General features: G+C 37.3%; 1 protein-coding gene across 1 annotated transcript; it reads left to right on the forward strand.

Moving 5' to 3' along the window:
* The first annotated feature begins 23,127 nt into the window (after nt 1-23,127).
* On the forward strand, nt 23,128-26,559 carry LOC145103707 (glucan endo-1,3-beta-glucosidase 3-like). Its single transcript, XM_079040991.1, has 4 exons — nt 23,128-23,320; nt 24,759-26,012; nt 26,105-26,132; nt 26,235-26,559. Exons 1-4 carry the CDS (start codon nt 23,245-23,247, stop codon nt 26,383-26,385), a joined length of 1,509 nt encoding a protein of 502 aa, XP_078897117.1. The 5' UTR covers nt 23,128-23,244; the 3' UTR covers nt 26,386-26,559.
* Nucleotides 26,560-26,653: the final 94 nt, after the last annotated feature.

Genomic DNA, 26,653 nt, shown 5'->3' on the forward strand with positions numbered 1-26,653 from the left:
GTTGTATCGATTTTTCCGCTACCTAGTTTTAGAGTGTATTTGATGCGTAGAAAACTCAACAGTGGTATCACAGCCATTGGTTCATGGTTATATTCACCCTAGATCCATGTTTTCTGTAAAACCTTGTTTGAAATTGAATGGTAGAAGGATTATTGAAAAATTCGTAATTGATAATACCTTAGTCGCAGCTCAATACGTGAGAGCTTAGAGCTCACGACGTGAGCTCAGCAGAATTAGGGTTTTCGGATTTTTTCCATTTTTCAAATATGAAGCTTTATCAAATATGGATAATTACCAAACTTTAAAATGTTTTAAATCTGGAAATTGATAAATATTATTTAAATGTTTTATTTGAATTTGAATATTTATTAATGGATAAATATTGTTTAAATATGTTTATTTGAATTTGAATATTTATGTGTTTATTTGAATTTGAATATTTATCTATTATTTAAATAGTGAGTTTAAATATTTAATATTATTTATAAAAGAGATTTATAAATTTGAATATTACCCCCTCCTGATTTATTAATTGTTACATTGCGTCCTCGCAATTAATTAGAATTAATAATAGACAACTAAATTTAAAGAGTTTTAAATTTACCCCTTGTATTTATATATATTAGAATTGTGTCTATTATATGTATAAGAAAGTTAGATCATGCGCCCTCGCGTGTTTAAATATTGACATTGTCAGTCTTACCTCGACTAGGCTCACCCGTTCTAATGTAGGGGTGTTGAGGAGGTCTCTTTGATTCCTAATGAGGTCGGTTTTTAATATGCTTCGCGCTTACCACCCTCACCGCCCTATTGCATTTTGAGAATGGAGTTACCGAAAGGGTTTGATAGTGATAATGGTCAATCTAAAAGTATTCTAAATACAAGTATAAAACAAAATCCAGTTTTATTAATAGAATGTGAGTTTATATTATCCATGAAAATTTCACATTCTCTTTATATTCTGTTGGTGGAGCTCGTGTGGTTAACCGACACATCAATCTAGGGTATAGTTGAGAATGATATGGAACTCGCGAATCTCAAGCGTAACTTGAGCCGGGGGCCATGCGATTTTGCAAGGTCAATTCTCAATCTATTTAATGTGAATCTTATGTTATCCATAAAAGTTGCACATTCTCTTTATAACTTGTTGATGGAGCTCGCGTGGTTAACCGGCACGTCAATTTGAGAGTATAGGTAGAGAATGATGTGGAACTCGCGAATCTCAAGCGTAACTTGAGCCGGGGACCATGCGGTTTTGTATGGTCGATTCACCATCTGTTCAATGATCCGCGACGACCCCGTCATTGAATTTGAGATGAACATAATTCGAGATTAACATGCCATTGATAGTCAATGAATCTCAAAGATCTAGGAATTTCGTGGTGATCGAAATTGGCAAAGGGCTTTGCCTACCTAAATAACTTTATGGTGTGTTTACGACATCCCTTTACACATCATGGAGCCAAATATGGATCCTAGCCTTATAAAATAATTTTATTTAGGGTGATTATTTTCTAAGGATAAGTAAAACAAACTATAATGGAATTTGTTATTGAATGATGTCTATAACCTTATCCACTAAAATCTACTGCTATAAAACCTTTGAAAGGATTAGCTATGAGGATGATCAATCTTGTCAAGTTCGTAGTTTGGGAGTAGTTCTCATAAACGAAAAGAAAGATCATGCCTTTGTTAAAGCTATTCCTTGGTTACTTCAAACATTGCATTCTAAAGTGTTAGAAAGAGCAATTGTCAAATGTACGTTGTAAAATGACATATTGAAGTAAAATGGAATTTCCTTGAGTTAGGAGTTGACTAGGATTAATCGACTAGCTGACATGTACATATAATCAATTCATTTTGATTTTGATATGAACAACTTGGAATGACCATGAAGGAGTTGTGGAGCATGTTAAAGTTTCCTTTTGGAATTAACATGGCAGTCATAGAAACTCAAACTTCAAAACACTCCCATATTTTACTATCATTAATAGAAGTGTCAAGAAGAAGAAAGCCAATTGCACACGGTTTAAAAGGCGATTAGTGTGGGTATACCTAATCTAGGCCCTAATACCTAGGACAAAGGAAGGCTTATTCTAAGACATGTTCTGATAGTTGCTCGTTTCCATAACAAGAAAGGGACTAAGAAATCAAACTTGCCCAAATGTATATTTGAGGTGAAAGGACTGGAACATGAAGAAGTTAAATTTAATCATGGATCACGAGCCCGTGCTACTTTCCATTGGATCAAAATATGACTAGTTCTTCCATGTTTTGTATTTAATCAAATATATGGATTTATAATGCCATCAAAACATTACTTCTAAGCCTTTGAGTATTTTACTGACATTTGCAAGAATGTGCAGTTGCTAAAATGAAGTAAGAAGATTGATACATGGAGAAGATAATTTGATCATGAATGCCAAGCCCTTGCTACATTCATGGGATCAAAGGACAATTCTCTTCAAATGTTTAGTCTATGGTATTATAATTGAAATTGTTTATACCATGATTCAAGAGATAGTTATGACTTATTTAAATGTGGAGCATTCTAACATGTTAAAAGAGAGTCATGAAATCTATGAAACTAGTATAATAGCAATATTTCAAAGTTGATTCGAATATTTGAATAAGGTGTATTATTGTGAATATCTGTTGAAATTAGTTTACCTAATTGATCGTTAAAATTGACCACAATAAGTACTTATTCAAATACATCCAAATGTTTGGGTGAAATGTATTTGTGGAATCATAGTATTGGATACATAAATGAGAAATGCATTACCAAGTATCCAGTTGGATCGGATTTTGGATATCATTTGGCCTCGAGTCTTATGATAAATGAAAATCTTATTTATCAAGATAGATGATGAATACGTCACTGGGTGATGTGAGTATCTGTTGGAATTAGTTCACACTAATCGACCGTTCAGATTAACCGCAATACATGGTGAGACCAACTTCGTATGAATGTGAGTCTAGAACCTTTCAGGTGTTCAGAGCTCTCATAAAGCGAGGTTAAGAATCAACTGGGCAATAGGATGAGACACTCATAGTGAGAATCTCAGTCCAAACTTTATCGATCATCTAAGGAATTGTGAAAGAGTTTCACGATCTATCTCCACCCATAACACTACTGCTAGGAAGTGTTAGTTGGATAGAGAAACAAATCATTAATTGATTTTGTGCCAGGTGAGTCGCGCTATGTTTGCTAACAATTCGTGGATTGTACCATGAATAGTGTTACAAGAAGTCCTTTGGTCTTGTGCCAACTAAGTAGGTTCCTGAAACGCTCTATGATATGTGAAGTGGGATTCTAACCTCACTGCCATATATGTAAGTCTACGATTATGAGGCTTACGCTTATCGTGAAGCGCTCGACAATCTAGTGCTTTGATTAAAGATGTGTTATCTCGTTGGAGAGCCCATCAAGCATTTTGGATAATTGTTTAACAACCTTCTGAGAACAAAGTGCATGTTGCTCAAAAGGCAGTCTTCCAAGAGAGGGAGCTGATTTCTAAAAGGGCTAGTGGGAGCCACATTGATCTTGGTAAGATTCAAGAGTCAACCAACGAAGAGCCTAAAGTTGGACATAGCATTCAATTTGGAATTGAAAGAGCTATTAAGGAAACTGACATATTTCCATTTTTCCATATAGATATGATAGAAGACCTCATGGACCTAGTTATATAAGAGTTTATATTGCTAAGGTATTTGAGTCACTGGTAGATAGAAATCAGAGTGTACCAGCTATCGGAAGCTATGGTAGGCCCTAAAGGCTACAACATAGAAAGAGGAATTGGAAAACGAGATTCAATCCATGTATGTTGTTATTTGGTAGATCTAGCACTTGACCTTAACCCTAAGGTGCAAGTGGATCTTCAAGTAGAGACAATCATGGATAGGAACAAACACATAATTAAACTAAGATAGGTTTTGAAGGATGTGTAAGCTTAACAAGTTCATTTATGGAACGAAATAAGCATCTCGCAAGATGGATCATTATTTCAGTGAGAAAGTTCAAAGAGTTTGAATTTCGAGAAATAAAGATAAGTCATATATATGTCAAAGCTAGTGGGAGTAATTGAAATCTTTGTTTCAATGAGAAAAGTTCAAGGAGTTTGAATTTCGAGAAACATAGATAAGCCATATATATGTCAGTGCTAGTGGGAGCATTGTAGTCACCCTTGTATTGTACATAGACAATGTACGATTTATAGGAAACTATATTCTAACTTAGCAGGTGTAAAAGCATGGCTTGGTATGAGAACTGTTTCACTATGATATACATGGGAGATACAAGACACGTGCATAATAAGGATCTATGGAGATAGATCAAAGTGATTTATTGGATTAAGCCAAAGTACATTGAATGTTGAGGAAACTCGACATGCAGAACTCAAAAAGGAGTTTAGGCTGGCATGACATTGAGCAATGCTAATGTCCTAGTTCTACTATTGAGCTAAAGCAAATGAGTCGTGTCCCACATGCTTCTGCTATGGGATCGATCATAAATGCCATGACATGTACTTGATCTAATGACTCGTATGCCTTGAACATGACAAGTTTGATTAGATCAATTTGGCAAGAATCAATGAATCAAGATCAAGAACATTCTTAAGTGTCCTTGGAGGACAGAAGAGATGATCTTGACAGTATGGAAGAGATCATTGTAAGAGTTACATTGATGCTAAGTTCCGCACTAATAAAGGCAATTCCGTTCGCAGTCGGAATTCGTGCTTTTACTGAATGGTGATATATTAGCTTTAAAGAGTACCAGGTAATACACCATAGTGGATTTAACATACTTAGAGTATATTGTAGTTGGTTAAATTGCAAAGTGTATAATGTGACTGAAAGAGATTCATTAGTGACATCTTTGTTGAAATTCAATCATTGATGGTCCTTATGAAGTTTCTTGTGACTTTGGGTGAACTTACCTCGAGTATGGATCCCAAGTCATACGAGCTCACATGAAACATACTCAGTAAGTACCAACACATTTGATAGTAAGTCAAATGTAAAGACATCATAGTCAATGATTCATATCGAAAGATAATCTTGTCGATCCATTCCATAAGCCGATGTCATTGACCAAGTCTGACAGTCAGACATAGTCGAGAGACATTAAATTTGCAAGTGAATTGGCTTAAAAAACTCTTAGTTTGGTTTGTTTTAAAACCCGAGAACTGTAAGCGGTATAAGTTTTAATTTGATTTGGAGATTATTAAGTGGCGATCTTAATATATGATGGATTTCAGTCATTTCAATTAGCCTATCACTGTGTTCTCACTTTTGCATGTTTGGAACCCACTTCCCGAGTATTAATTTACTCAAACGTCCACAGTCGGTCATACTCTTGGAAGTAAGTAGTGATTCAAGACTGTCATGAGTATTAGTGGATTGTCTATATTGATCGGACATAACATAGTGATTGCGCTAACACTCATGAGTGCTTAATAGAGATTTAAGTATTGGACCAACCCACGCTTAGAGATTACTTCATGGATTCAGTCACGAGTAATTCTAAGACGATAATATCTTCTATTCTTCAAACCTAGATACATGTGGGGTTTTGCTCTATGATTTTGTTATGCATTGGTCTACTCCAACGCTAACCGTAACTGGTAGTTATAAAGGGTATGTCCATGTGTGACATGATGAAATAGATAAAAACTATGTAGTCGAAGTTTATTCGTTCCTTCTGCCTTAATAGGAGAAGCGATATCTATAGGCCCCTCGATGATTTGGTGCTGACATCTAAAGTGCTTGGCCGAGCCCTGACTGGAATTGATGTGTTCAATTTAGTAGTCAGATGCAGTCGTCACAAATCTATATCGGGAAACATAATATTGAATTCTTGAGATTGACCATTATACATGTCTCGAATTCATACAGATATCATAGAACGAAGGGATAGTTGATCACTTATCTAAGGGCTGAATCTGGATTAGATCAAGAGTTCGGTAGTTGCATTGGATGGCTAACTCTCTGTTGATTATTGAGAAATATTGGTCCTCATATAGTTGATGACTTGTCCAAGTGGGAGACTGTTGGAATAGTGTCCAAGGTCATTAACTATTGCTAATATTTCTAATAATAGCAGGGTCCTTTTGGGTTGCCCTCAAGACCCAAATTGAGTAGAATAAATAAAGGAGAAATTGGTTTATTAATTATTATGGTTAATAATTAATTAGAAACTAATTAGAAATATATTTTGGAAATATATTTTGGAAATATATTTTGGGAATTAATTAACAGTTTAATTAATTAAAGGGTTGAATGTTCATTAATCGATAGTTGGTTAATCAGGAATGTTCCAGAACCTTATGGAATTAGGGTTGGATGAAAATCACTCCATCCCACATGGGAAAGGAGTGAAATTTCGTGGTTAGGCCTCCATCCCACATGGGAAGGAGTACTAAACCTAAGGAGGCATCCAAGGCTATAAATAGGGCCTTAGGGATTTCATTCCTCCTTGCACCTTGGCTTGAAGTTTCGCCATCCCTTCTTCCTCCCCCTCTTAGGGACGATTTCTAACCGCTTTGGGTTTGTGAAATTGACCCTTCTCCTAGTTATTTTTATTCCACTCTTTGGTGTCATTGGGTGTGATACCATTAGAGGGATTCTGGTTTGGATCCTTTCATCCAAGCAACTCCATGGAGGTTCAAGATCTCAAGCATGGAGATCAAGGGCTACATAAGAGGTATGTTTTCTTACTTATGTTTTAGTTTTCTAGGGTTGATGTAATTAGCATGAAGCCATAGATCCATAGGTTGCATGTACACTTAGGTATATCGTTGTATCGATTTTTCCGCTACCTAGTTTTAGAGTGTATTTGATGCGTAGAAAACTCAACAATTTTATAGTGTAAATGTCCTTGATCGGTATTTGTTTTGCTTCAGAATCTTGTTGGGTATGGATAAGTAGTGTCTTCGGGTTAGTTCTCTGTTTTGCCTAATCTGTGTATTGTGAATCCTCATGTGTCATTCCGCTTGGGTTGTTGGGGCATTGGAAGTGTCAAGGGAATTTTATTACCACGAGGGATTGCAGATAACTAGAGTTCAGAGATTCATTTGAAGATGAGGAGTTAGAGTAAAGATTCACCAGTTCAGGATCATGGTTATAGTTTTAAGTCACCAACATAAAGGACTTAAGGACTTGGTTGCAGTGGCTAGCGACAGTATGTTAGCGCCGAGGTATGCATGCGGATTGATGCGACACGAGTACCTTAGTGATACAAGCAAGGGCCGCATTCTTGGGAATGGGGAAGCTAGGCATTGGATTGTATTTGGGTCGCAAGCAAGGAAGGTATGTCTAGATCTAAAATCGGTAGTTGCTTATGCTCTATAAGTAGTGATAATTTGGAAATTCAGAGGTCTTCAACTGGGATTCAGATTTCTCTTGAAGTTCGGTTGCTCCGTACCTGAAGGATTATTTTGCATAGGTTTTCCCTTTCCGTGGTAAAGTACGGTAATACCTAGTTGGGACGGTTAGGTTATGTTTTGATTTCGTCACTAGTGGGTAGTGGTTAGTGTTCTAAGTGGGGTAGAATTGAGAATTCTAGGGTTGAGTGCCAGCAGTCTAAGGTTTCGTCAGTTATTGTTCAGACTGCTGCTTTCAGAGTTGTTGGTCATGTAGGCCAACGGGGCGTACCAGTCAGGCCAAAGGCCCGGAGAATGGTCCAGACAGGCTGAAGGCCCAGAGAGGCGGTCCAGACATGCTAAAGCTTCTGAGAGTGGTCCAGATAGACTGAAGGCCCGGTGAGGCGGTCTAGTCATGCTGAAGACTCTGTATGTATTCTGTTAGATATACGTTCGGGTATTGAGCATGTTGCCTTGTGATAATAATCTGTGGAACCGTATGTTATATGTGCTTGTTGGTTATCACCTATGGAGTGCCCTTAGGGACTGTCGGTGGTCATGTAGGAGAGCCTAAAAGCTTAGATTGAGATTTTAATCAAATTTAGTCAAGGATATATATATATATATATATATATATATATATATATATATATATATATATATATATATATATGAATTTCATGTTAGAATGGCTCAACATAAGGAAATTCTATATATGAGTTCATTATTTGCGTTCTAAAATTCGATTATGATTACGGCATCCCTTTTCATAATCTGAATTATGAGAACTTGGCAAATAGAAATGGAAATATTATAGCAAAAGACTGGTTTAGTCTTTATGTGAGACATCATGAATCGTGTCCCATATGCTTCGGATATAGGATCGATTACATGTGCTATGTTCATCCTTTCTAAAATTTTCCAAATGCCTGGGGCATTAAGAAGGGGAAAGGTCTAGAACTGGATATGACTAAAACGATTAAGAAATTGTCGAGGACAATCTAAGGTTTACCAAAGATTGGTTGCTCAGGGACAGTTGGAAGTATAGTGTTAATTGTTGGAAGGATCATATTGACATATTCTGAAAAGAGGCAACTCTTGTTCAGAAGTGATAGTCAAAAGGGGAATGTGGAAATGATCCCATTGGTGAAAGTTGTTCAATAAATCTGTGTAAGATTAGGAAACTTAATGCAAGAAGGATGTTTCCAAGGAGTTGATCTCCTTTGGAATGCTCTGCAATGTTTGTTGTCAAGTCTTTGTGACTTTGTGCATAATCATTACAAGAGAATCATTGCATATAAGTTTAGAATCTAACAGATTTCGGTAAAATGGCATGAATTTGGAATTCCTGCATTTGCCATAAGAATTCGGGAGTGTGAAATTAGAATCATTGAAAGTTTGGTCAATTGGTTTATTTCACAAAGTAAGGATCATAGACAAACATAGAGTGCATACTTGGTGTATGGCAAAGCTATTGTTTAGAAAAACATAGTGTACATGCTCGGAGCATGGGACAACTATTGTTTTAATTCAAGAATAAAGTTGATAGCTGAAACAGTATGCAATGAATAATGTGTAATCATATGGTGATAAATAAAAGGTGTTTTATTTATGTTCATAGGTTTTGATACCATATTAGATTCAATTATTCTTGTGTTTCATTTTGCATGTTTTGACTTCCAGAATAACTAAGTCGCTCTTCCTGAATGATTAAGTTATTCAAACCATCCACAGTCGGTCATATGTTGGAAGTAGATATGAATCAAGACTGTCATGGGTTGGTTTGTAGAGGTCCAAGTTGGTGGACAAAGTGGTGCTACAACACTCATGAGTGCTCATAAGTTCTGAGTATTGGATTCAACCCGCGCTCATTTGAATCACTTCATGGATTTTATCACGAGTGATCATGAGACGATAATATCTTATATTCTTCAAACCTAGAGATATGAGTTGTTACTATGAGTTGGTTATACATTGATTGCACGAAAACGCATTGGTAACTCAATGTTATAAAACGTGCCTTTGTGTATGATTCAACAAGTAGTAGAACAAGCCATATGAGTCGAAGTTTATCCATTCCTTTTACCTTCGGGATAAAAGCGATATCTGTGGGCCCCTCGATGATTTAAAGATGATACATGTGAGTGCTTGGCCAAGCCAGGACTGATTTCATTTGTTCAATCAGTCAGTCATCATGAATCGGAAATTGGGAAACAACAAATAGACAGAGAGAATGATTGATAATCCATGTCTCAGTCCATATGATATCTAGAATGGAGGAATATATGATCCCTTATCTAATGGACAAGTCATTGACAAAGGTCAGAGTTCATCGACAAGGTCAGAGTTCGACAGAAGCTTTTGAGAGCTACGATTGCTGATCGGTTCCTGAAATCATACGCAATAATAGTTTTAGACTTATCCAAGTGGGAGACTGTTGGATTAATGTCTAAGTCCATAACTATAATTGGTAAGACTTGACCCGACCCGGCATGGTCCATTTGGGTTGCATGGCATCATGCATTTGGATAGACTATAATGAGAGAAATAACACTTAAGGTTGGTTAATATATTATAAGTTCTAATATATTAATAAGGTTATTTAATTAGTATTGATGAAGAATTAATTTGGAATTAATTAAGTGATCAAAAGGAGACTAATTAAATATATGGGTTGATTGTGTAAATCATTCATTCTTATATATGTGGGCTTGTGATCCAAGATTCCTTATGTTGGACTAAGTCCATGGGGTGACCCATGGATACTCCATGGAGGTTAAAATCCATGGAGCATAAGGAATGGGTAAAGTTATGAGTTACATGGTGTAACCCTAATAGCCACCATATAAAAGAATCCCATGGCTCAAGAAATCGTGGACTAATGTATGAGTGTGAGGGCTAGACGATTTCAAGGAGTGTTCAAGTTTCTCTCAAGTTATTCCAAGTGTATTTGGTGTTGTGTGAACCATTTGAGGTGTCACACTTGGGGCACTAGGCACTCAAGCTTCATGAAGATATTCTACATCAAAGAGGTATGTATTCTATCTTGTTATATTTATTATTTTGTATGCTAGATTAGGATAATACCTTGGATGTTCATAATTGTATGTATAATAGAGAAAACATAGATCCAAGGTATTTAGGGTTGCATGTACACTTAGGAGTGTTAGAATGCTCAAAACCCAACAGTCGCAAGTCATAAGAACTCTTTACGATGTCCCGAGTGGTGTTCAGGTGGGGGTACGCCTGAGCCGATAGGAGTGGATGTAATGCAGGAACTTTTGGTTGATCATCTTGCTCATCGGAGCAGTGGTTGTAATGACATAGCAGTGAGTTGATGGTTATTAAGGTATTAGTACATCATATGGCTAGATCAGGTGTGGGACTGGTAGTCTCAGTGACGAGGAGAAAATTCTTGGCATCCAGGATTAGTGAGAGGTTGCGATGAATTAGTAGATTTTGGGTGAAATGTAATGGTAGATCCTTGAATCTCGGGTTGTGAGTTTAGAACCAAGTTAGATCTTTCTCCTGGTACTTAGCAAGTTGCTTCGTGGTAATCGCCTGCAGGATTGTATACTATGATAAATTAGTAGGCAACAGGGAGCGGTATGATTGCTGTTGGTCGGTATTATGTGCATACTTGATCGTGATTGTATAATTGATGACATATTGCTTTTGGTTGGGTTGCGGCGGTCCTGATCTATGCAGTAGGCCAAGATACCCGGTGCGGGCCGACTGTAAGTCGTAGACACGGAGGCTCGTGGGGAGCGGTAGGGTTGAGGCGGTAGGCCCACAAACCCTAAGAATATTAATCTGATGGTTAATTGAATTCGACATATTAGTATCCCAGCCCGAGGTTGATCGGGCCAGTCATGGGTGTTTGAGGTTATGAGCTAGCAGTGATGAGCATATTGGTTCGGGAAGCTAAATGGAGCATTGTCGGTCGGCACAAGAACATTCATCTCTCGGTTGTCTCCCATTGGTCATCATATCCTAGGAAATCTTGTCATCATAATGACCCTTCTCTTGAAAGAATACGTATTCCCTCTGGTCAAGAAAAGAATTATCGGTAGCAATGTCCGATATGTGATTCTATTTTTTGGAGAGAACCTCAGGTTTTCAGGGGTGAGTAGTCAGCTTAAGCATAAGGGGAATGGATGCAGCGATGGTTATTATGGGCGGTCTATCGGGGAGTCAGACCAAGTTCGAGATTCCAGACTACATATTTTCAGGTAAAGTAAGAATAGCTCGTTGAGTGGAGTTTTGGATTTACTTTCTTCGGGTGGAAATTTTCTGCTGAGTTTAGTCACCTTGGGAAGGTCGTTGTGTGTACGAGTTACGGAGGTGCCCCTTAAGGTGACGGGCTTGCCGCGGGTGGCAAAGGATGATTTCGAGGACGAAATCAAATTTAAGTATGGGAGAGTTGTAACATCCTGATTTTCAAGAATAAAATTTGAAGGATTTTATGCATTTGGCCTTAGAACTCGACGATTTGGGAGGCTCCAACTCGTCGTGTAGAGACCGAGATGGGCGCGTGAACTTTAGAACCTACTCGTCGAGTTGTAGGTCCCAACTCGACGAGTTGAAGCTGGATGTGAAAACCCTAATTTTTAGGGTTTGCACCCTATTTAAAGGACCTTAAGCCCTCTCTCCAGCCTCCCTTACCACCTTATCGTCCAGAAACAAACCTTAATCGAGCTAACCTTCCATTTTGAGTGTATGTAAGGCTAAAGAGTGTGTGTTTGGTGCATTTCTTGAAGAAAATCGAAGATTTAAGAGCTTGGAACGAAAATGAGCTTATAGATCCGACATCTAATCAGCTGTAGCAACCTTTTGAAGGTAAAAAGCCACTACCTTTATCACTTGTTTGTTAGATCTCTCCATTAAAGAGTTTATGGTCATTTCTAGCTTCTTATTGAGCCATTCTTGGTTTTGAGCAAGTTTTGAAGCTAAGACTTCGGATCTGGACACCACTAGGCCCTTTAGGCCTAAAGACTCAAGCTTTATCAAGCTTTGGCCAACTTCCATGCCTTAAACCCCTTTGTTAAGCTATTTTTAGCAAGTTAGCCCCTTAATGCCATGCATGGACGTAAAGCTTGCAGCTTTACATAGTATCTCAGCCCTAGAAGACTAGATCTACGGTTTGGAGCATTAGTTTTGTTTAAAAGCGTCTGAATGAGAAAAAGGGCTGAAGGAACTCGACGAGTTGCTTAGCCAACTGGACGAGTTCGTTAGGCTTTTCCCGCTTCTGGATTCTAAGTGAACTCGACGAGTTAGTGAGATAACTCGACAAGTGGTTAGGGTTTTCCTCGATCTTCTGGACAGTGCATGGACTCGATGAGTTGTTTTGGGAACTCGGTGAGTTCACTGGAGTTTTCACAGGTTCTCCGAGTTATGAAGGAACTCGACGAGTCAGTAGCTGCACTCGACGAGTTAGGTCAACATGGACTGTTGACTTTGACTTTGACCAAGTTTGACTTCTGAGGGTATTTTGGTAATTTAGGTCTTGATAAAATTGGTCCTATGGTGGTTGTAGGTGTTGGAGTTTGGAGCTGTGTTTTGGGAGATTGACATTATCATCCACCACTACTTGCAAGGTGAGTTCTTCTCACTATATCAACAGGGTCTAAGGCACCAAGGCCGACCCTTTTGAATTATATCCTGGTTATAGGATGATGTTATGTTAGTGATCTGTTATATCTGTATCCTGGTTATAGGATGATGCTATGTTAGTGATCTGTATCCTGGTTATAGGATGATGTTATGTTTTAGTGATCTGTTAGATCGGTATCCTGATATATATGATGATGCTATGATTAGTGATCTGTTAGATCTGTATGATTATCTGTACATGCTAGCTAGCGTATGATATTATATGTTATTTGTAAGATTGGAGGTGGGTTGAGGCGGTCCTTCTTTGTGCTCTAGGCCAACATACCCAGGGCGCCCCAGATAGACTGCAGACCCGGTAGGGCGTACTAGTCAGGCGAAAGGCCTGGAGAACGGTCAAGACAGGCTGAAGGCCCGATAGAGCGGACCAGACATGATGAAGGTTCTGAGAGTGGGCCAGATAGACTGAAGGCTCGGTGAGGGCGGTCCGGTCATACTGTAGACTCTATATGCATGCTTTTGTTATGATATTGTTTTGGTTTGTATGGCGCTGGTATTTTGGGGGAACTCACTAAGCTTCAGGCTTACAGTTGTTGATTTTGTTTCAGGTACTTCAGATGATCGCAAGAAGGCGAAGGCTTGATCGTGCACCTCCTCACATTTTATGATTTTGATTCCTGGGATACTCTGATATGAAACTATTTTGAAAACATTTTGTAATAAATAATGGTTTTTGAATGTTTGAAAAAGTTTTAAATTGGCTTGAATTTTATGGATGTTACAAAGAGGATTTACGCATTCACTGTACTGTCAAATTGAGTAAGACTCTAAGTCCTAGTACTGAGGAAGATATATATGACATGAGTCCAGTCCTATATGCTTCGACTATAGGATCGATCATGTATGCTTTGACATGTACTCGCCCTGATGTGGGTTATGCTTTGAGCATGGTTAGTCGCTTTCATGGAAATCCTGGCAGAGCCCATTGGACAATAGTCAAGAACATTCTCAAGGATTTGCAAAGAACAAAAGATATGTTCCTAGTTCTTGGAGGTAATGATATATTGAGAGTGAGTGGTTACAGTGACACCAACTTTCAAATAGAGCGTGACAACTTTTGTTCTCAATTTAGTTGGGTTTTCTTGCTGGATGGTGGAACGGTGACTTGGAAGAGTTCCAAACAGTCAACGATGGCTGAATCTACTTGTGAGTCAGAGTACATCGCAACGAGTGATGCATCAAAGGAAGCGACTTAGTTGAAGAACTTCATCGACGATATCGGAGTAGTCCCGACCATTCAAGATCCAATGGAACTCTTCTGTGATAATGAATGCATTGTTCCTTTGACAAAAGAACCAAAGGATCATGGTAGATCCAAGCATATTGACAGAAAGTAACACCACATCAGACATAAGGTTGAATAAGGGCATCTCCTGGTGAAATGAGCATCATCAGAAGACAATCCTGCAGATCCTTTGACAATGGCTCTTAACAGGATCAAGCACAACCAACATGTTATGAGCATTGGATTAAAAGATGATATTAGTTTTAGTAGATAGGTGAGAGTTTTGAATCCTTGTAACAAAATAAATGTAATTGATTTTGGTGAATGATTAACAACAATTATTTATGAGTATCGTACTTCATACTTCAATTATTTATTCTTGTGTGTCACTTTGCATGTTTTACTTTGTGAATGATTTGATTATTCAAATTCCACAGTCACTTATACTTTTGGAAGTGAGTACTGAATTAAGACTGTCATGAATAGATTGTAGATTGTCTATATAGATTAGACATTGCAATAGGATTGCTACAATATTCACGAGTACTTAGAAAATGGAGATTTTGAGTATTGGACAAACCCATGCTTAGAGAATACTTCATGGATTCAATCACGAGTAATTATAAGACCATGATATCTTCTATTCTTTAAATAGAGATATATAAGTTGTGATTTACAAACCGGTTGTACATTGGTGTTGCGAAAATGCATTAGTAACATGATGTTATAAAACATAGTGCCATGTATGATTTAGTAAGTAAAGGTCATAATTATATAGTCAAAGTTTATTCGTTCCTTTTTCCCTAACGGGAAAAGCGATATTTGTGGGCCCCCCGGTGATTTGGGTTGACATTATAGTGATGGGCCCAGTCATGACAAAATTGATGTGTTCAAATAGTAGTCTGGTGACGTCATCACAAATCGGGAAATCGGGAAAACTGAATCTTGGACAATGAGATTGATTATAACCCATGTCTCATGTCCCTACGATATCTTGAAGAATGAATAAATAGTTGATCACTTACCTTAGGGATAATGTATGATTAGATCAGAGTTCGGCAAATGCTTTGGAAAGCACACTTTGTTGTCTGATTAAAAGTTATACTTGCAATTGTAGTTATAGACTTATCCAAATGGGAGACTGTTGGATTGGTGTCTAATATCATAACTAAATTGTTGTCTGATTATAAGTTATACTTCTAATTGTATGTTTCAACCCAACATGTATGTTGCATAAGAACGTATATGTTTCAACCCAACAAGTCTGTTTAAACCCAACATCTATGTTTCAACTGCACATGTATGTTTCAAACCAACAGGTCTGTTTCAACCTATGCAGTTAATATCGACGATTTCCAGGTGGGATATCGGTTATCGGTACCTTTCAAAATATCGGTGTCAAATATCAGTCCAAAATATCGGAACCGCAAAAATCGGTGATATTTACTGATATTTAACAGATATTCACCGATATTTCCAGGTGGGATATCGGTTAACTAATTTTAGTTACTTCTGTTAGTGTTAAATCATTGTCTTAAGTCTTATGGTCTTAACTTATCTGAACCTGCTGTTATGTTAAGTACTTAATTATTAGTTTTAAGTCATAGACTCATGGTTTTAAGTCTTAACTGATCCTATTGTTGTGTTAATTGTTAAATACTTAAGTGTTAACTTGCTAGTTTCTACAGGTTTGATCATCTTGTTATGTTAAGTACTTAATTCTTAACTGGTGATGATGATGATGATGATGATGATATTAGAGTTGATGTGGAAGATCTTTATAAAATAATTGGAAGCCTTGGTTGATGTGGACTTGGAGGAAGATTCCATGGCTTACGTATGATTATGCTTGAAACATTGACACTTTTGAGTTTTTACTTTTGATATTACTATTATATATGTCTTATGTTATGTTTATATATATATATATATATATATATATATATATATATATATATATATATATATATATATTATGCATGATATAAAAATACCAATATCCCACCGATATCTCACCGCGATAACCTAAATCTCAAATATCGTCCCTTGACTGATATTTGATTTTGGACCGCTATAACTGCCAAGGTTTCAACTGAACGGGTTTGTTTCAACTCAACATGTCTATTTCAAGTGAACGGGTCTTTTTTAACCCAACATGTGTGTTTCAACCCAAAATGTATATTTCAACCAACATAGCATACAAGCAAGCACACAATAACTTACGAGTCTAACTAAGCATACAATCATGTCATAACAACTATGTTATAAGTAATACAGTGAGAAAAGTCACCTGGACCGCTACTCGAACAAATATCAACAATTTAACTGTCGAGTAAGTGTGCCATACATAAAACAATCTATAATAATATAGTTTATTAATAACTACGGAAATATTGTAACTAATAGCTAGATCCTTCATTAATTCCACGAACACTGAAACAAATGACTATCAATTAAGGATTAGTTAGTGAAGATAGTTCGGAGGCAGGATCATTTCTACGTATTACCTTTCTAAAATGCAACAACCAGGCCAAAGTGTCTATCATAGACATTGCTCCCATAAGTAGACCAATATGTAATAGTCCAAAAATACTAGGAAAAAAGTTTAAAATTTAAAGTGAATAAAACTATTCCATAAACTTCACAAGTCAAGTAATACAGAACATGAGTATATTGTTTTCATCAAAATATCAGAGTAATCCCAAAGTCTCGTAGTGCGGAATAATCGGAGGATGCAATGCAATTAGGTTGGCTCCTTTCCCTTGCTACTGGAAGTACTTGAAACATTTAAACTTAAACCGTAAGCACAAAGCTTAGTGAGTTTCACCAAAATCCCACATACCATACATAACAATGGGCACCGCCCTAGGGTGTATTTCAACCATTATGCATACTATGATCCCACCATAATCTTACAGTCACTTCCGTTGCTACAACCACACTGCAATCTTTTTTGCCACAGTCCCACCATTATCTTCCATACAAATGTTGTGATCCCACAACAATCTTTCATATAAGGGTTGTGATCTCACCATAGTTTTTCATGCAAAAGTTACATAGACTATCTAGCATACCACGACACCTAGTGTTCTACATAGTATAATCAGAAAATTCACATGATCAAAGAGTTGTAATCCACTACTTGAAATCCCACATAATCAACTACACGAACCTCCTAAACCAATCACAAGCTAAACCTTAGGCTATAACTCAAAACCTCTCCAAGTTTGACCAAAAGTCAAACTAGTCAAAAAGTCAATAGTCAGCCCCTATGATGTGGCAGCCACTCGACAAAACAATCGCGGATGAAACCCGCCACCGCACCATGGTGAACCATACTCTGCGTCGTAGAAACTGTACCAAAACAAATTAATGGATTAAGCCCTTGATCCATTAAGCCAACTACTCATACTTTCCAAAAGGCCTCAAAGCACCCAGAAGAGTCATAAAAATCATAACTTTACGGACATGCACACCTCATGCATGTCTACCACAATTCTAGGTCAAAAAAATGAAAATGAGACCTTTATTCTTTGCATGGTCCCAAATCACTCCCTAGTTCTAGATTTAAAAGATAAAACACTCAAGGGACACCCTAGATTGTTAAAGTTGCAAGCTTTACCTGTATTTCTTCCATAAACACCAACCAAATCCAAAATAAGAATTTAAAATGCTAGACCTATCAATTTAAAACCATAAAGTTGAGAACTTGAGCACTTACAAAGGTCCATAAGGTAACAAAGGTGACAAATCTTCCACAAGACACTCTCAAACTCCAAGGGGCGTTGCTTATTCCTTCAAAATGCCACAACACATACACACACAAAAGGCTTAGAATACAAGAAAGGATGTTGGGGTTTGGAGGAAGTGTTTTGGAAAGATGGAGGCTAGGGTTGAGAGGAAACCCTAACCCAATATTCCTTAAATATGGCTCAAGATTCGAGCCCTAGGGCTTTGAGCCCATGATGGTGCCACACCATTGTCACAATAGACACCACACTGTGGTAAGCATATCACCACATCATGGTCTGGGCCATAATGTCAAAACCCAACTCTAATACTTAGTCCTATAAATCATAAAATCATACCTGGAATGATTGTTACGATTCTCCCCTACTTGAATCAAATTTCGCCCTCGAAATCCATTTTTCCAAAGAACTCGAGGTAATGCGCCCTTATCTCCTCCTTGGGTTCTCCACACAACACTCTCACACTCCAAGGGGTGGTGCTTCTTCCTTTAAAATGACACAACACACACACACATAAAATGCTTAGAACATAAAAAGGAGGCTAGGGTTTGGAGGAAATGTTTTGGAGAGATGATGGTTGGGGTTGGGAGGAAACACTAGCCCCAAAATTATTTAAATAGGGTTCAAGATCCGATCCCAATATGGCACAACGTCGTGGGTTACAATAGACACCATGCTGTGGTGACAAGGCAATCACCACATTGTGGTCTGGGCCATAATGCCAAAACGCAACTCTTGTACTTAGGCTTACAAGGCATAAACTCATACCTAGAACGAATGTTACACAATCAATATAATAAACGTGATTGATGATTATTCTAATACACAAGTCCATAATAACGACAATGATTATACTATAGTTTAAGTTATACTTAAGCGGAAGTGTAACTTACCCCATTGACGAATAGCTCAGAAAAAGACGAGCGTAACTTCGACACTTGATCCTTCTCTTAATTATCATTTCAAAACTTCTAGCGCTTTGCTGATGATACTACAGAACGAGAATTGAATTACGAGGCACTGAGATCTCGAGAGGTAGATATAAAGCTTTGAGAGTGAAATGTGTAAGAAACGAGAGAGCCTAAACCCTTTATTTATAGGATGGATTTTTAATGGTCGTGTTGCGGTCCCTAACTGGTCTGGCATATCTTTTCTTCCACGCAAATGCTGCTTGTGGAGCCAGGTGCATTTAATGTCCCACACCGCGGTATAACATGGGTCGCACCATAGATTTTTTTTAAAATTTTCCAAAACTTATAAAAATCACAACTTTCACATACGAACTCTGTTAGGCATGTCAAACCCAAAAAATAATAGGGGTACATCAGACTCCACATACACTGCTTTAATGCACTAAAAAGTAGTACAAGGCAAGCAGGGTCGAACCACAGAGACACGGGACAAAAGTCTATACCTCTTTGCGTAAGGTACTTTGGTCACAAAGGGGGGTTTTGTTTGCAAAAGTCAAATAATGAAAATAACAATCAACTTTGGAACATGCAGAAAATGAAATAGATTTGTAAACAAGTTGTAAAAGTGCCTCCAGTTCTAGTTCTCAATGTTGTCATTTAACCTGATTATGATTTGATGTAATTTGTGATTGCTATTCTAAGTTGGTACTGAAAGATATTAACACGCTCTAATACCTCTCGCTTGCCAAATTATCTAACCAAAACACGCTCTTTGACTAGACCTAACTTTACCAATTCAACCTAAACACGCTCTTAGATTGTATTGAAAAACTACATTAAGTTTCGTACAAGCTTCCCAACAATGTTCATTTCTTCTCATACGCTCGGAAGTGTGAAAACATGTGATAAATGTTCTACAATAAGAAAACCTATTGCTTGTTACCAATCATTAACTTTGTAGAACGATTAGGTGCCCTAAAAGTTAATTAACTACACAAAAATTCAATTCATGAAAGTGGCCAATCAAACACAAATCAAATTTAAGGATTCTAGTTTAAACAAGAACATAATCACTAGAATAGAATCACAAATCAAACATCAAATCACATGCTTCAAGTCAAGCAATCAACATGTTTTGAATAAGAACTAGAAACTAGGGTTTCTTAGCCACACATGGCTAAAAACAAATCAAACAAGAATAAAGATGAAATTGAAATGTTTAATTCTTACTAAAATGAAATCAAAAGTGTTTGCAATGATTTGGTCTTCTCAAAAGCTCCAAGAGTTCTCCCAAAATCGCCCAAAACTGCTCCCCAAAACCGTTCTCCCCAAAAAATAACGTCTCCTCCTGTTTTAATTAATGTTCACGTGCATGCCATGAGACCATGCGTTTTTGGCATGGCCATGCCTTTTGCCCATGTGTTTTTGGCATGACCATTTGTCTTGACCATGTGTTTTTGGCATGGCCCATGCTTTTTGCTAAAATTCCAAAAAGTCTTCACTGTTGGCTCCATCTTCAATCTAGCTTCACCACGAGTCATGTTGCTCAAATATAAGATGACAAAGGACAAACACGACCCGTGTCGGTGTGACAAGAATCGCGTTTCAAACATAGTCCTTTGCTATGATAATAATGCACAATGACTCGGGTTCCATCTTCATGTTTTCTGCCATGGAATGACCGGTTCATCTTCTCCTCATGCTCCAAAGCTCCAAGCATCCAAGCTCCATGTATCCATACATCCATGCATCCAAGCTCCACGTTCCATGCTCCATAATGCCTGCAAAATAAATCAAAAATGGTGAAGTACCAGGCGTTCTTAATGAAATATGCAATTGCCCAAATAATTAACTAAATGCAAGAATTATGAAGTAGAATGCTATGAAATGACATAAATAACATGCAAAATAGGTGCATAAAATGCACCTATCAAACTCCGTTTTCGATGTTCTTTATATCAATGTGTTCGTATTGACGTCTACTATAACTTTCACGTTGATCATTTAAGCTAAAACACAATATATTTTCACTTTCGTTTTTATAATAAAGGTTTATATTTTTATATCTCGAAAAGTGAATACATGGTGTTACATGTAGGCATGGATGGCTGGTCAATGTATTTACGTATCTAATTGGATTGTATATGAACAAAGGGTGACATCATCCACCAGGGAGTCCAGTATCGTCGTTAGGCACATAAACTTGGTGATGAATGGCATTTTGGCCTTGGTATTTGGTTGTTGTTTGGGCCACAATCAGATTATATGTTCGGTTGGCAAGATTGTTGGGATGACATGGGGAAATGTCCAGTTGGGGGTCGCGAGGTGGTTTGTCGCAATAATGTGATGTCACCGATGGTTCATGAGAAACAACGACAACCACAGTCGAAGAGGAGTGGTTCTCGTATGTGGTTTGATGGGGTTGCTCTAGTTAAAGCATGTTGTAAGTTGCGTCCCATATCAGAATGCTTTGGTTGATAAATGACACAACGATGTCGAATTCAGTGTGGACCGCAGACATATTAAAAAAATGAGGTATTGTTCGTTCATGATGTTGTTGATATTGTTCAGTTGACCAATAAGCTCCTTGAGTTGTTAGCAATAAGCATCGAGAGATGGCATAACTTTAAGAGTAAGGTTCATGAACTCGTGCTCTAAAGCGGTTGTATGAGAGCCTTGTTATTCATAAAGAATTAAAAATGCTCTTGATGCGAGACATGCTTCAAAGGAGGTTGATTCAGAATCAAGTACACATACCAAAAGTTCATCTAAGAGGGTTTCATAGATCCACTAGAGACCGATGTCATAAGTCTTGAACAAGACTCGAGAAGACAAATCGATGGACTCATGTGGTTTGGTATTGTTGATAAGGACGAGAACGTTGTAACCCCACACATAAAGTTGAACAAATTTAACAAGAACTTTATAACCCCACACACAAAGTTGAAAAACTTTAACCCATGATGAATAATCACTCTTGTGTCGTCGATGATTCATACCTTGTTCAAGATATTCGTTACAATGTTGACCAAATGAAATGCATTTTTGATAGGAGTATAGTGGATATGGGAGGCGGAAAAGTCGTGATCCGTAACGACGTGGGTACGTATAACGGTGGCTATGAGAGTTAGTAACCATTATACTATGTGAAATATTGAATATTTCAAAAAATTTATTAAACACTGAGGGATATAAAATAAGAAAAGCTTTAGAAAAACCAACATATTTTCGTCAAATTAGTAAAGATACAAATATATATTATTTTTTAGTACGTTAAAACCTTTATATTTTAGAATGTATAATTTAAAGCTTTGAACTCGTGAAACCTTAGATTGTCACAAATACCAGGTAATCAATTCTTAAGGATTTAGTGTTAACACTCACATTAAAAAATTTAAAAAATATAAATATTTTAACACACCAGAAATATATATACTTTATTTTTTAATATTTGGATGAAAATAGATTGTGTTTTCTAAGTCAAAAAGTTTTAAATAAACTTCCAGAGAAAATATAAGGATTTTAGTATTATACTAAATAATAAATAATATAACAGTTTTTTTAAAAAAATAGATAAAAATATGTTGGATTTTTTAAAGTTTGCGCTATAAAATACATACATTTACAAATATGAGATATTAAGCGAAATAGATTATATACATGGCGTGTTCGACAAAACTAGTTGATAGCGGGTAGCTGATAGAGTTTTGTTAAACGCTACGTGATGTAGCTTTTAGATTTAGAGCGTTTTGTTTAAATTAAACTCTAAAACTTATAGTGTCAAACGATATTTTTTGTTTAAAACGGAACGTTTTATTAAACGTTAGAAGCTAAAAGATCTCAAATGCTCTGAAACGTTTCGTGTCAAAAACGCTCATAGTCTAGATATCTACAAGTCTACACCTGGAACGATATTTAAGTTGCTAATGATATATAAGTCATGCAAATAGTTATCAAGTTGCAATATGTATATTTTTAATTTTAATTTCAAATATATAATTATTTTAGAGTATAATTCGAATGTATTACCGTACCAAATGATTAACTTGCTGACAATACTTGGATTAGGTTTTTGGACATCATCCCGGCTAGAACCTTAAGACTAACGAACCACTTCAAACTTCAAAGTCTTTATTATTATTATTATTATTATTTTCTTTTTTAATTTAGATAGTTTAATGTTCCACTTCCAACCCCACCCCCAACCATTGTCTTTCTTTCTCTTGGGCTATTGCTTCCTCAAACACCCCCTTTCTGCCCCCCTCCCTTTCTCTCTCTACATTTCCTTTTTGGGTTATTGGGAGTGGGAACTGTAGAACCCTTCAATGGCGACTTGGAGATCAATGGCGCTCCTCTTCCTCTTCCTCCACCTTCTGCCTTTAGCTGCCATGGCCGACAAAGGTCAACCCTTTCTCTCTTCATTCCTCTTCATATCTTTCATCTTTTTCTGCACATGTTATACTCTGTATGCATAGCTCACCAAATTTCACTTTGGAAATCCTATATTTTTGCATCTTTCAAGTAGTTGTATTCCTAAAAAACATTTTTTTCACCTGCGTTTTTGCATTTTTTACGGTTTTAATCTGAAGGTTGGGTGTTATTGGAGATGATTTAATTAGGGTTTATGGTGTAAATTGTGAAAGGTTGGACAAAAACATATAAAACCAGAAAGACATTGTGTTTTAGAAGCCATAAACCCTCCTTGTTCATATTCTGATTCTTCTCATTGCAAATGAGTAAAGTTTCTGGGTTTTTTTCCACTGTTCAAGAGAGATGAATTTTATACTTCATAAATATCTTTCTGTTGAAATTTTATACTTTGTAACATCATTCAACTACAATGTCTTTTGAGTAGTTTTATTCTCAAGGAACAGTTTTTTCACATATCCTTTTGCATATTTGGTTTTGTTGTTAGAGGTGTTTTAATTAGGGTTTATGAAGTCAAAAAATTGGGCAAAAACTCAAGTACTCAACCTATAGAAGCTTTTGGTCATTGCAAATGAGTAAAGTTTTAGTTTTTACTGTTCTAGAAAAAAAAGAAACTTAAAGGGTTTATTTGAATTTTGTATATTACCTTAACCTTCCCAGAATAGTACAACTCAAGTACAGCGTATTTTCTAAGAAATCAACAATTTACACTACAAAAATCATTTCTTTTGAATCTTTTGAGTAGTTTTATACTAAAAAAACAATCTTTTCACATACCCTTTTCGGTATTTTATAACCTAAAGTTTGTTTTTTATTATAGATGTTTTAATTAGGGTTTATGTTGTCAAAGATTGGTCAAAACTCATGAACCCAGAAAGACATTGTGTTTATAAGCCATAAATCATCATTGTTCATATTTTTGCTTATTAAAAATGAGTAAATGTGTTGATTTTTCACTGTTCTAGAAACAAAAGTTCTGCTTTTCATATACTTTTTTCTAACATTTACCTTAATCGACCTTCCTGGAATACCACCATTGAGATACAACTCAGAGCATGCTTTATTTATTTATTTGTTTTTGCATAAATTATACCCTTTTGATTTTCCAAACATTAAAGTGGGAATAACAGGACTAACAAAGATTCCATTTTGGGTCCATCTAGATCAACTTTGAAGGGCACTATTGACATTTTCTTTGGTTATACAGACATCATATATAAGTTAAATGTTACCCATTTTTCATTTTTTCTTCTAAATATTTGTAAATCCCATCATTGATAAGCTTAATTGTCATATTTGTTCCATATCTTATAGTGATTTCTCCCAATTTTTATCATTAAATTCAGACATTAAAGTCAGTGGTTGACTTTTTGTGAAATGTCTAAAATACCCGTAGTGCCTTTTGTTCCAGATGCTTTTGTAGGTTTCAACATAGGGACCGCCCTCTCCGACATGCCCAGCCCAACTCAGGTGGTGGCCCTTCTCAAGGCCCAAAAAATCTTCCACGTCAGACTCTACGACGCCGACCAAGCCATGCTCCTCGCCCTTTCCGGCACCGGAATCCGCGTCACCGTTTCCGTTCCAAACCAACAGCTCCTCGCAATCGGCCAATCCAATTCCACCGCCGCCAATTGGGTGGCTCGTAACATCCTCACCCACGTCCCCGCCACCAACATCACCGCCATATCAGTCGGATCCGAAGTCCTCACCGCCATCCCCAACGCCGCCCCAGTACTCGTCTCCGCCCTAAAATTCATCCACGCCGCCCTCGTCGCCGCCAGACTCGATTCCCATATCAAAGTCTCCACCGCCCATTCCTCCTCCATCATCCTTGATTCCTTTCCACCATCCCAAGCCTTCTTCAACCGAACATGGGACCCAGTAATGATTCCATTACTTGAATTCCTTCAATCCACGAAATCTTACCTCATGCTTAACGTCTACCCGTATTACGATTACATCCAATCCCGCGATGCCATTCCGTTGGACTACGCCCTATTCCGCCCTCTCCCACCAAACAAAGAAGCAGTCGATTCCAACACCCTTTTACACTACACCAATGTATTCGATGCCATTGTCGACGCTGCTTATTTCTCAATGTCGTACTTAAACTTCACGAACATTCCGATTGTGGTAACGGAATCAGGATGGCCATCAAAAGGCGATTCCAACGAACCCGATGCCACTCTCGACAACGCCAACACATACAACAGTAATCTAATCAAACATGTTATAAACAACACCGGGACACCAAAACATCCAGGGGTAGCTGTCAGCACGTTCATCTACGAGCTTTATAATGAAGATGCAAGATCGGGGGTGGTTTCAGAGAAGAATTGGGGGCTTTTTGATGGAAATGGGAGGCCGATTTATGTGTTGCATTTGACTGGTTCAGGGACCATGTTGGCTAATGACACCACGAACCAGACTTACTGTGTGGCTAGAGATGGTGTTGATCGGAAGATGTTGCAGGCTGCATTGGATTGGGCTTGTGGACCGGGGAAAGTTGACTGTTCGGCTATGGTTCAGGGTGCACCATGTTATGAACCGGATACTGTTGCAGCTCATGCCACTTATGCTTTTGATGCTTATTATCATCGAATGGTTATGGCTGAAGGGACTTGTGATTTCAATGGTGTGGCTACTGTAACTACCACTGACCCAAGTAAGTAAAAGGTTCAATGGTTTATATGTGTAAAGAGTTGTACTCCGTGCTTTAAATGTTATACTTATGTTATCGAATTGTTTCACTTGCAGGTCATGGAAGTTGTATATTTCCCGGAAGGTAAATAATTATTACAAAATGTCACACTTTTCATTGCAAAAAAAAAAAAAAAAAACCATTGAAATTGTGAAATTAATGGTTTTTATATTATTGTTTGTGTAGTAATGGGAGTAATGGGACATTCATAAACGGGACTTCTTTGGCTCCGTCTTCAAATTCGACTTCGGGTAGCTTGTCAACATTCAATGAGAGCAACTCGGTTTCTTTTCTGAGACTTATTGTGGTGTTACTTTTGAGTGGGGTATTTTTGTAAATTTTTCGGAAATATTCGGTTCTTGATTACCTCATTTTGTTCCTGCCCATGAAGCGGGAGGGTAAAAAGGTCACAAACAAAGTTTGTATGAAGCTTGAAGGAATTGTTGGACTTAGGAGCGAGTTCGTTTGTTGATTGTAGAAACAAGCGAATCAAGATTTTTTCTTCATGATCTATCTATTCTTTGACTGAAAGTTGCAATTTTTGTCTCATTCACATCAGTCTTGGTGTAATGCACACAAAATGCAGTGTTTGTAGGTACAAGTAC

Source organism: Lactuca virosa, chromosome 4 (assembly GCF_052849685.1).
Source record: "Lactuca virosa cultivar CGN04683 chromosome 4, Lactuca_virosa_CGN04683_v6, whole genome shotgun sequence".
Lineage (NCBI taxonomy): Eukaryota > Viridiplantae > Streptophyta > Magnoliopsida > Asterales > Asteraceae > Lactuca > Lactuca virosa.

Bases quoted from the DNA above. Each gene is read 5' to 3' on its own strand.
- LOC145103707 (XM_079040991.1), top strand. From the start codon at position 23,245: ATGGCGACTTGGAGATCAATGGCGCTCCTCTTCCTCTTCCTCCACCTT. The intron at 26,013-26,104 runs GTAAGTAAAAGG...TTTCACTTGCAG, and splicing joins TGTAACTACCACTGACCCAA to GTCATGGAAGTTGTATATTT. The intron at 26,133-26,234 runs GTAAATAATTAT...TTGTTTGTGTAG, and splicing joins AGTTGTATATTTCCCGGAAG to TAATGGGAGTAATGGGACAT.